Raw genomic sequence first — 12326 nt, forward strand, 5'->3', positions numbered from 1 at the left:
GAGGGGGGCGTTTCAGGAGAGCCTCACTTGCCTGTGGTTCCGCCCCAGCTATGGAATTTGGGACACCAGCTTGGGCAGATGAGGTTCTTTGGGTTGGAGGAGCACCCATTTAGTGACTGATGAGGTAGAGGGATGAACATCCTGACTGCTTTCAGATCTCGAAACCAGCTCTTCTTGCCTCGTTGAACAGGGGTCAGAGCCCAGCTCAGAAAGGGAAGACATGTGGCAAGGGGCAAGCTGAGCTGGAATCGCACCAACTCTATCTGCCTGCCTTGCAAGGAAGCTGTGGTTGGATTTATAAAGGGATTGTACATATATTAAATTAGCTGATAAACCAATGGTCTATAGACTCCTTTTTTTAATTTAAATTCAATTAGCCAACATAGAGTACATCATTAGTTTCAGATGTAGAGTTCAGCAATTCATCAGTTGCACAGAACACCCAGTGCTCCTCACATCACGTGCCCTCCCTAATGCCCGTCACCCAGTAGATCTAAAGAGTCTTATATTTTTTTCTGTAGTAAGAAAATCATTTTGATGTGTAGATCCATTATATCATTTGCTCATTTTCTTGCTAAGTTAATCAAACAAATGGAGCAAATATGTATATAAACACATATAAATGTGTCATCGCCTGTCTTTTTAATGCAGTATGAAATTGTGGCCAACAGTGTGTGTATTTTGCCAACCCGGTGTGCATCCAGGTACCAACACAAAAACTGGCACATTGCAAGACTGCATGCCTGTCAGCAAATTTGCAGACTAAACCTGACCAGGAGTAGGGATGCACTTAATTCAGAATCTAAAAACAATGTAGTTGATTAGAATATGTATCCAATGATTTCAGAAACTCTTAACAAGCAAATTACTAGTCTCTCTTGGAAATCAACGTACATTTTTTGATAACTTTAATATTTTACCCTGTTGTGTTAATAAGCAATAGTTTCAATAATTTTAAGATTAACTGTTTTGAAACTTTAAGAACTTCCGTCTGTATAAGGGCATGTCTTATTTGCCAATTGGTATATGGACCACCATATTGGTAAGGGAGGTGTTTTTTTCCTTCTGTGGGCTATAGCCTCCCCACTTTGTTATTCTCTTGGGCTGTTTTCATGTTGTGTTAATCAGCCATAACATTCGCTGAGTGGCCGTTGTGTGCACTGTGCAGGCACTGGACACACTGGTCAAGTGAAAGGATCTTTATAAAAGGAAGCCTTTAAAAATAAATATATTTAAATTATGCTGATGGCTCTCCATTAGTGGTCTTTCTGGAAATTAAGACAGGGTGATGCCAAGCCATCCCGAAACTCCCATGTATTACAGTGAGTTACTTAGCAGAGGGGCATGGCAGCTGAGTCAGGAGAAGCAGCTGAGGCAGCACGGGGTTTTGCTTTGTTTTTAAATTCTTGAAGCTAACTTGGCTCATGCTGGGATTGAACAGTTGTTGTTTCTTTAGCACTCACCATCCCATGCCATGATGAATAGGAGGATTATTACATCTGATAGGGAGAGAGGTTCTTTAAATAAAGAAACGAGCATCTAAAAGAAAATGCTCTCAATTAGTGTTTCTTAAACTGGGGAGTTGACGATCTTGCAGGTGGTCTGTGGACTCATCTGCTACAGAAATAATTGTTTATAATATGATGATGATGGCACTCCACATACATTTGTTTTTTACTTACAGTTTTACCCTTGTTGGCAAAACAGTACAATTAATCTAAGTCAGTGTCGGCGAGTTGTGTGTAGGTTTGGGTTTGTCTATTTTTATAAAATTAAGTACACAGAAGTTTATGGGGAAAGTAGACCATGAATCAAAACAGACCAGCAAGTCCTATCTGAAGGACCTCTCTGGGACTTTACTGGCCCTGAAATTTTCATGCTTAACAAATATTTACTGAGCAGCAACTATGAGGAAGCTGGCTGCAAGGGAGGATGAAGATAAATGGTTGGACCCCACTCTGTGTAAGCGCAAAGATACAAATGCGTGTAATGGAAGACCAGTGTGCTAAGAACAGGGATCGGGGTAGATCTTGGCAGTTTGCGGTGTCTCTGCATTCCATTCTCACCACTCACCTTCCACCGTGTGGACCTTGGGCATGTTGCAGCTGTGAAATGGTACTTAGTTCGCACACAGAGCAATCGTGAGGGTTGGAGGAGATACCGAAGCCTGGAGCCAGGGCCCTGATCACATGTTGTCATCATGTTCTGGAAAGTTGCCCTGTCTGTTCATCCTCAGCTGCCATCTGACCACCGCCAATTCCATGAAAGTGGCAAGTCCAGAGTGCAGCCACCTGCTGCTGAGCATGGGTGTGAAAATCAAGTCGTGCGTGTTTGTGTTTGTTTTCCTTTTTAGCAGGAGTGGTTGAAGATCCCTGTGTGGGGGTGGACTGTCCCAACCGGACCTGTGAGCTGGAAAACGGAGGAGAGCTGTGTGGCTGCGTGGAGCCGCCCCCCTATGGTAACAGTGAGTGACACCTGCCACCTCCCCACCCAGACTGGGCCTGATGCGGAGGCCTGGCAGCCACGCAGAAGGACTCCAGGGGTGGAGCCCATGTAGCCGCCCTAGTTAGAGACCCACCTCGTGAAGCTTTCACAAGCGTTGAAGCAGAACGAAGAAGCAATCTGACTTCTTCAAAGTAGGCTAATGTTCGCCTCCTCATAGCTACAGCCTTTTCTTCAATAAATGATAACACCTAAATTTGTACATGAATAGAATCAGCCAGTTACATCTGAGGCCCCGATCAACATCAGAGGGATCCATATTGATGTCTTAGTCTCACAGGGAAGTCAGGCAGTTTGACGCAAACACGAAACCCTCAGAGCGAGAGTGCCAGGTGCTTTAAGACTGGTTGAAAGCCAGATTAATTGGTCCTGAAGAAGCAACTGTGGGGTTTGAAGCAAACAGTAAACACCTAGGACCACAGGTCCCACTCCAAACCTCAGCGCCCATAAGGTAGGAACGGCCTTGTCCCCGCCGGGCATACCCATGATGTCGGCCTGAAGGGGGGTGCTGCTTTGCGCCCCCAGCCCCGTGCCCTTGCTGGAACCAAATAACTCAGAAGGCATGTGCTAAATTGTAGCATCCTACTTGACTGAAAGATTCCCTAGGAGGGCTGCTGTTCCAGGGCTTCACCTGGGCAGATAAAATCCTCTCTGTTTCTCTAGTGCTCGTTAGCTTGTGTTTATGTACTCCTAGAAAATGCCAATTGGCCTAATAGTGTCAAAAATCTCCTAGTGGGTGCCTGGGAATCCGTGGGGGCTCCAGGAGTGGCCTGCCCGGGGCTGCTCTCACCCGGGGGCATGTCCTTTAGCCTCTCTAGGATAAGCCAGATGCGGTACACAGCTTAGGGGAAAGTAGCTCCACCCAAAGTGGGGCAAGGTCCTAGGTTTGTGAAGAAAAGACGAAACACACTTTACTAGCATGTTAATCTTTTTTAAAAAGCTTAACAACATCCCGGTTATTGCTTTGAATAACTTTATGTACTCTTTTGGTTGGATCAAAGCTTAATTAGAAATGTCCAGCCTTTGTGTGAAGATCATTAGCCTCTTCTCAAGGATCCGGTCAGAGGACACCTCACCCCCACCCCTGCAGCACCACCAGCTCCCCCTGACTTGCCTCTCATACTAACTGTTCCCCGCAGACTCCCATGACATCATTGATGCAGAGGTGACCTGCAAGGCAGCCCAGATGGAAGTGTCCATATCGAAGTGCAGACTCTTCCAGCTCGGCTTTGAGAGGGAGGGTGTGAGGATCAATGACAGACTGTGTTCCCACATCGAGGGGGAAGATTTCATCTCCTTTCAGATCAACAACACCAAAGGGAATTGTGGCAACATCGTGCAGGTGAGAACCAGGGGCCAGAAAGGACATCCGGCTGAGGTAGTGACAGCACCAAGGGTTTGCACGTTGGGTATCTTTAAAGCCAACTTCAGGGTGGTTTACTTAGAAATATCCTCTGTGGAAAACAACACAAGACATATCCAACATGAAAGACATCAAGGAGAAGAATCATTGGGTGCTGAGTGGTTAATTGAACTGAAAGATCCCAATAAGTGACAGGCTCCTGTCCTCAGTTTGCGCTGTCCGCTGTCATCCTTTACCCTCCATGCTGACAAATTTTTGTTACCTCGTTCATTCTTCTCTTGTTCTTCCAGGTAAAGGAAGAGTTTTGGGGGGGGGGTGTCCCAGACACCATGTAACAGTTGGCTGCAGAAATACATCAAGGCCCAACTTTTCATGTCAGATTATCCAGTGTATAGGTTGGCAAAGCATCTTGCTTCTTATCCTCCTGTTCCTTCCTATAAAATAGATATATGTATATGTATATATATTATATATATATATAACCGTGTTCATTAGCACTTTATCAGGGAATGAAAGGAGTGAGCAGGTGCAACCTGCCTTTGTTCATTGTGGTCCTTGTGGGAATGTCTGGTAGAAGATTTGGTGTGGGAGAGATTTTGGATTAAGACTCAAAAAAGAAGATTTATATTAACCTGGGATGGCAGTACTTCATGCTGTCCCCAGCTTGGATTCCCACGGTTAACTAGGGCTGGTTGTAGTTAGAATTCAGGGTACAGGGATTCAGCCTCCGTGGACACTCAAGGTTATCAGACTGAAGGGTGCTGTTGACATCTATTGCAATACTTTCATTATTATTGTTAGTAAATGCTGAAGCTAGCTCCATCCTGACCTATACCAGCCTCTGGGTTATGTATGGAAAGAAGCCATTTCTCCACTTTCAGGGCTGTGGATTTGAAATGCAAGCCACATACTCCCACACTTAATGATTTCTGACCTTCCTTTGCTCTGCAGTCCAATGGCACTCATATCATGTATAAAAACACAGTCTGGATCGAAAGTGCCAACAACACTGGCAACATCATCACTAGGGACCGGACGATCAATGTGGAATTTTCATGTGCTTATGAGCTGGATATCAAGATCTCTTTAGATTCTGTTGTGAAGCCTATGCTAAGGTAAAGAATCTCATGGGCTGTGTGCATTGCTTTGTCTTTTCCTTGACAGTCAAGGTTAGCATAATCAAAATTGCTTGCTAGCATTTGTCTTTGAAACACTAGGGAAGAAATAGTTCATATTTTCTGCACCTAAAGCCTCGGACCAGCACTGTGCAATAGAACTTTCTACAATGATGGAAATGTACTGTATTACTATCCAGTGCAACAGCTGTATGTCAAAATCGAGCAATTGAAATGTGGTTAGGGGTGCTGAGGAATTGATTTTTTTAAATTTTATTTAATTTTCATTTTACTTGCCACATGTGGCTTGCCATTTTGGGTACCATTGTGGAGTTATACTTTGCTATCATCTGCTTTGCCTTCCTTCTGCATTTTCGGCTTGAAAATGGTAGCAATTGAATACATATAATTGTTTGGGGTCCCTTGCCTCATGATTGTTTCCCTTTTAGTGTCATTAACCTCACAGTTCCAACCCAAGAAGGCAGCTTCACCACCAAGATGGCGCTCTACAAAAATGCTTCCTACAAACACCCTTACCGCCAGGGTGAGGTGGTGTTGACAACTCGAGATGTGCTGTACGTAGGGGTCTTTGTGGTTGGAGCTGACTCCACACACTTACTCCTAACGCTGAACAAATGCTATGCTACCCCCTCCCGTGACAGCAATGACAAACTCCGGTACTTCATCATTGAAGGAGGGTGAGTGGCCTCTTATTAGAGGACAGCCTCAGAGCCTTTCAGATAAATACTGGTCCACGTCAGGTTTTAGAGAAGAGAGTGGGAGGCAATGTTTGTATTGTGCATCCATGAACCAGAATGCTCTTGACAGCCTGTGAGGTAGACATTGGATGAGCAATGAGCAGGCTGAGGCTCAGGGAGGCCAAGCAACTTGCTTAAAGTCATAGAGCAACTTAGTAGCAGATCCCCGCATCTTTGTGGCATTAACTACAAAAAGCTTTGTTTGCAATGTGATCCAAGCGGGGATTGTGTCCTGCCGACTTCGAGTTTCAGCTTGAGAGAAATGTGGATCACCTGCACAAAAGCATGTCGTGAGAAGGAATGGTTGGTGAACAGAACACCTGTCAAAATTTGAAAAGAACTAGAATAATAGAACAGAATAAGAGAGTAAGTGGAAGAAACTACATAGCCTATAAAATCAAGGAGTTTCTTCTTATTCACTGCTAAATGCCTGGCACCTACTGTGTTTCCTGAAACACAGTGGTTATGTAACAAAATTTACAGAAGGAATGAATCAGAAGAAAAGACTATAGACCAAACCACAGTAATGAGAATTATTTTTATTTTTTAAAAACTGGTTATGTCAAGTAACAGTAGTTCTGGCCGGCTGTGAAAATCAAAGACAGACAGACTAACAGGAGAAAAGCATACACATTTATTTAATATGGGTTTTAGGTGACACAGAAGCCTCCATAAGGAAATGAGGAGAAAGGAAGTGGTCGAACCTGAGAACTTTCTGCTAGGTTAGACCAAGAAGGGACCATGGAGAAGTATGAAAGGTCAAAGGGTATGTGGTAAATGTAGTAAACTGGGGGAAGCTTAGCAGAGCCTCTTGGTTAGGATTCTTCTTGGTTTCCCTCTGTCTTTGGAGATAAGGATGCTACTTTCCTGAAGGAGGGAGGGCCCCTGGCACCTGAGGGCTTTGTGACCTGTTTCAGGACAGTAGAGTCAGGGGAAGGTCACCGTGACCTTTCTGCTTCTGCTGTTTTCTCAAACTCCTTCACCTTAAAATACTCAGTATGTCAAGGGGCCAGATTTTGGGGGGTAGCGTGTCCTGACCCCCGTGACTAGCCTGGGTCGACACCTACCCTGAGGTGGTCAGGGAGCTCTGTGGATATTACAATTAGCTTCAAGGTTGAAAAGGAATAGTTTCTCAAAAGAAGGTATGGTTCTGGGCAAACAGTGAATATCCACGGCTTTGCAGAGAAGTTAGGTACACAGTTCACCCAGGGCGACTCAATTAGCCAGGGGCAGAGAGGAACCCTTTCAAGTATTACGACACACAGCCTCCCTAACTGGCCGGACAGGACTTGTGGCACAGGGTGCAGAGGCTTTTGACTTCCTGAGCTGGTTCTTGGGCTGTTCAGAGGCAAAGGGAAGGACGTGGTGACTCCTCGGTGGCTCGCAGCCTGGATGCCTCTCCTTCCCATCGAAGTCCTTTCCTAAAGTGAAAGAGCTCAGATCTGAGCCCCTGTACAGATACCAGCCCGGCTGGAGGGCCTGTGTCTCCTTTGGAGGACGCAGTGGCATTTAGCAGTTTTTAAATAGTGCTTAATAGACTTGACCCAGGGAGGAGAGTGAGTGAGCGTATTCATAAATCTCAGCCTCCCCCCAGGGTCTGAACAAAGGCCTTCCAGATGAAACTGTCGTTTGCTTTCGTCCTATGGGGGAATTTTAATTCATGAGTCCTTCTGACCCTTCTTGGAGGGCTGTGGTTATTGTGTTCCCAGTGAACTTGTCCAGTGGGAAAACCGATGCATGGTGACAAACGTGTGAGCAGCAAAATGGGTTCACTTCAGAATTTTGGGGGGTCAGCTCGGTGGAGAGCAGCAATGGTACCACCATCTCCCAGTGACTCAGAAGTCCCATCATGCCCGTCGCTGTTCTCTCCTCTTCGTGCACCTGGACAGAGGAAAGGACAGTTGTTCCTCTGATGGTGGACAAAGGGTTCTAGCGCTTGGCTTGTGTGCTCACACTGAGGCAGGCATCCACAGAGCCTGTCCCTCCTTCCCCAACCTCTTCCTTCTGCTCCATGCGTTTCCGGTACCTGAGTATCGAGTCATCGGTCCGGGAGGGGGTGGTCTGGTTAAGAGGGAAGGCCTGTGTGAAGATTGGAGAGCTATGAACATTTTAGAAACTTTGAACCCATTTAGATTATTCAAATGAATAACAGTGACAAGGAGAAGTACGGCAAGTAAGTTTTAATTTCAAAACATTTAAGAAACAATCGCCTTGAAGACTAATTACAAAACCTAATAGGTGTGGGGATCCTGAAGGATAACTCCGGTTTTTAATTTTCCTTATCACTAAGCTATTTAATCCTGTGGGTATGGGAAGGAAAGATTTAAAAAAAGAGTCACTCTTTTCATCTTCATCATTTTTAGATAACTTCTCAGCGCCTATAGGCCAACCTTGGCCACGGTGGCACAGTTCATGCGTTCACTCATGCATTCATCCACAAAGATATTTAGATCTGTCCTGTGGACCCTACAGTGTGTTGGAGACCCAGTGAAGGCAACATCCGGGTTCTTGTGCTCCGGGAATCCAGAAAAGCCACCTGTTCCCGCCTGGTCAGGACAGTGGTAGGGGGCTGTCTGCTGAGAAGGGGGAGCCACAGACTGGCTTTGGGGAAAGAGCAGGAGTATACATGGGAAGACTTCCAGATTAGGGAAACTTCATACGGAGAGACAGTGGGGCAGAAGGGGCTGTGATGCATTTGGGGAACTCTTACGTGTACCTGAGGGAGGCTGGTGGCTGTCACTGCCCACTAGCCCAATACCACAAGGGGGGGCGGCGGGGGAGGAGATGGGGCCACCTGCTGCATGCATCTTAGCTATCTGGGACTGCTCTGCCTTCTCCAGCTCCCATCTATTTTAACATGGACCAATAGGGTTTTAATCAGGGGACCCCCACACACACACACACACACTGATAATTAACCCAAGAAAGTACAGCCGAGGCGAGGACTGATGACATTTGCTGAGTTGGTGTCAGTAAAGCAGGGCACCATGAGGGGCAGAATGAGAAACCGAAGCCGTGGGGAGACTGGGGGCAGTCCCTGCAGTCATCCAGCTTTTAGTTGCAGTTAGGATGCTAACTTGAGGTGTTATTCGATGCTTTTAAAACAAACTATGAAAATAGACGGGAGTGGGAGTAAATGAGAAACCCACACAGTCCAGAGGTCACTCTCAAATGCAAAGACATTCTTACCTATCATGATGGGCTTTAGATGAAATAGAAGCCAAAGTGTGAAGCAAAGATTCCATTTTCTCCTGAATAGGTGTCAGAACATTAAAGATAACACCATTGGCATCGAGGAGAACGGCGTCTCCCTAACCTGTCGCTTTCATGTCACTGTCTTCAAGTTCATTGGGGATTACGATGAAGTTCATCTTCATTGCGCGGTGTCACTGTGTGATTCCGAAAAGTACTCCTGTAAAATAGTAAGTGAGGGCGTGAAAATGAAATGCATCGCCCTATTTCTCACTGCCCCCAGTTTGCCCAGCATGGGGATCACAATTGCCAGGATCTGGCTGGCTCCTGGGAGTTCTGTGGCTCTCACGGCCCCTGGAAGTGGCTAAGTTGAAATCCTCCCTAGATGCTTAGGAGCGGCAGTCCTCTTTGGTCAGACAGGAAGAGAGAGAATGCGGTAGAATGATGTCCTCCTCTGTCTCTGAAATGTCAGTCTGTCGTGGGCATAGCACTAGACCAGGGTTTCTCAAACCTCAGCACTATTGACCTTTTGGAGCCAACTGTTCTTGGTTGTAGGGATTGTTCTGTGCCTTGTAGGATGTTTCGCAGCATCTCCACCCACTAGAGGCAAAGAGCACCTCCTCCCCAGCTGTCACACCCCAAAATGCCTCCCAGCATTGCCGACTACCCCGGGGGAGGGAAGGGCAAAACTGGCCCTGTTTGAGGACCACCATACCTGCACCCGAGTCTCAAGGAGCCAGGCCACCTGAATCTGAAGGGGACAGTGGGGGCCAAGCTCCACCGCACAATCGAAGCAAACTCCTGGGTCCAGGAGTTCTTTAGACAGTGACTCTCCTACAGCTCATCCAGATCCACGCCGGGGCCTGAGGCTCCGCAGGGGCTCCCGGAGGGGCTGCTGGAATGAGGTGACAAACCAGTCCTCTCTTCCATGCCAGGCTTACATCCCCTCCACAGACACCGGAGTCCCTAAGATTTTACTGCCCTGGGATCTGCTCCCTAACCTTTAACTTTCCCGCTTTGTGCTTCCCTGGCGTTTGCAGAATCAAGCTGTGAATTGTGGTCAAGCCACTTACACACGCGGCTGTCCACCCTATTGCCGGATGCGATCCAACAATCCTCATCCTTGGGAAGGGAGCCTTTTTGAATCGAAGGAGAACATATTTAATTCTGTTCCACGTAAAGCCCAGAGTCCCGGTGGGCTCCAGGATCAAGAATGCATTGGTTCTAATTAATCAGAGTAGTGATAGTGCTTGAGGCTGGAACCACTGCCTCTTTTGGAGGTTGGAAACATGGTGAAGAATATGTTATCAGTTTAATTGTGTGAAATTTTCCCTCTGGTGTTCTGTCTTTCAGACTTGCCCACAAAATTCCAGGATTGCCACAGATTATACCAAAGAACCTAAAGAACAGATCATTTCAGTGGGACCTATTAGGAGAAAAAGTATGTATGTCCCCCAAAAACACGTTATAAATTATTAAAACAATGGGATTTGAGGGCTCGGACTAACTCTTGGGTGTGTTTCAACTACGACATGAATCTGGTGACCGACCAGAGATGGAGGGACACCCCGGTGAAATCTTTACATTGACTCTGAAAACACTACAACGGCGCTAGGCTTTTTTTCTTCTTGCTGTCCTCTGGTTTAAAGCGTTGCCCCGAGAGCCACGTTGAAGATTTGACCTGCCTGCCCTTGTTCTCACCAGTTGCTCTTTTTCAGGGCTGGACTGGTGTGAGGACAACGGAGGGTGTGAGCAGATTTGCACCAGCCGGGTCGATGGACCCCTGTGTAGCTGTGTGACAGGGGCGCTGCAGGCGGACGGCAAGAGCTGTAGAGGTAGATGCTCCCCCTGTTCTGGGCAGGCAGCTGGGGGCGCAGGGAGCCCTCTCCCCTGAGGAGGAGACGTTCAATCGTGAAGCCCACTCAGTCAGGAATTGACCTATGGAAATTCCAGAAATTAAGATGGAAAAATGACGGGAATGCCAAGGAATTCTAGCACCATCTTGGAGATACAGATATTGATGTAGATACAGATACAATGTTTTTAACCTTTGGGTCTCTGTTCTTTTATCTAAAAGATGAAGGTGATTTAAAAAAAAAAAAAGTTATCCAACTATTTTAAGGACCAAATATTGGCCTTAAATCTGGTCACCAAGTCTACCTGGGCTGTGGTTGGGACTGGGATGGTTGGTCCAACAAACGAGATTTCTTGCAGTTGCCTTAGCACATGGGTTTCCCTGAGGTTAGCAGGACTCTGCTAAAGGTTGAGTTAATTCTGCTTCTTTCCTGCCTTGGTCAGTGCCATTTGGATAAAGTGAGTTCTTGGCCATGAAGAAAGTGGGCTTATTCATTTAGCTGAGTACCACAGAGTTCTGATTCCTGTCAAAGAGCTATCTTTCTTCATAGGACTTACTATGTTCCTCTCTGTTCACAGCCTCTAATTCTTCCATTGAACTTCAAGTCTGGACGCTGCTTCTCATCATGACCCAGATTTCACTATGGCATTTTGTCTATAAGTCAGGCACGACCTCATAATTAACTCAAGGTTTCTATATAAAGTACTGTAATTTACTCACTTCAATTCCCTGTAGGATAAAAGGTGTGTGCCCTTAAGTCAAAGCCTGATTGAAAATGTCCAGCATCTCAAAGTGATACCACCTGCCTCCAATAGTCAGAGTCCCAGAAATGTGTGAATTTTCCAGCTCCTGTTTCAAAGTACACAACGGAGCTCCCAAAAGCAGGTATCTTGCCTAAAATGTCCAAACAATTGTCACTAGAAACTTTGGTTCCCATGAAAAACCAGTAAAGGAGAAGAAAATTCTGGTTAGAGAAGTCTAATCAGGGAAATCTGTCCAACTGGTGCTGTTTCTGGATCATAGTTTTTTACCGAGAAAGGGCCTGTGGGAACAATATTGAGAAGCAATGACTGGAAAGTTTGACTCTCTCTAAGGAATCTTTCTGATGTTCGGAAGTGTCTGATCTACGATATGCATGTGTTGCTCGCTCCTGTTTATGATGAGCTCCTTCCCTACCCTTATGTCCCTCAACCTTGCCATGGCAGCTTGGCCACTTGGGATACTGTTTGCAGACCTGGGGAAGCCCACCTCCCATCCCAGACCCTTCTCTCTGACAAATCAACCAAATAATTTTTAATGTGTTTTATGCTTAAATAAACTTCACGTTCAAGTACTCTCAGTACTTGGTGACTGGAATCTTTCTTACTGATATTAAGGTTTACATACTCCATAGCATGCTCTGATTTCAAAAAAAGCAGCAGCCTTTGGACCTGGTAGACACCACTGGCCAGAGCTTGAATGTGTTTTGCTGTGTGTACTGACAGAGCATTAGCAGGACATGAACGTGCGGGACAGAAGAGAGGCGGCATCCTCTTTTGTAT

General features: G+C 46.1%; 1 protein-coding gene across 2 annotated transcripts in view; it reads left to right on the forward strand.

The window, feature by feature from the left end:
• The window catches only part of LOC113914199 (tubulin-specific chaperone cofactor E-like protein), a 177291-nt gene extending 165175 nt beyond the window's left edge, over positions 1-12116 (forward strand). For both annotated transcript variants that reach the window (XM_035722684.1, XM_027579201.1), the window contains 8 exons: positions 2354-2464; positions 3642-3844; positions 4817-4980; positions 5430-5678; positions 8998-9160; positions 10284-10371; positions 10649-10765; positions 11364-12116. In XM_035722684.1, coding sequence (XP_035578577.1) covers positions 2354-2464; positions 3642-3844; positions 4817-4980; positions 5430-5678; positions 8998-9160; positions 10284-10371; positions 10649-10765; positions 11364-11464 — 1196 coding nt within the window. In that variant the 3' untranslated portion in view covers positions 11465-12116. The remainder of the gene's footprint in view (positions 1-2353; positions 2465-3641; positions 3845-4816; positions 4981-5429; positions 5679-8997; positions 9161-10283; positions 10372-10648; positions 10766-11363) is intronic.
• The last annotated feature ends 210 nt before the right edge of the window (positions 12117-12326 follow it).

Source organism: Zalophus californianus, chromosome 11 (assembly GCF_009762305.2).
Source record: "Zalophus californianus isolate mZalCal1 chromosome 11, mZalCal1.pri.v2, whole genome shotgun sequence".
Classification (NCBI taxonomy): Eukaryota; Metazoa; Chordata; class Mammalia; order Carnivora; family Otariidae; genus Zalophus; species Zalophus californianus.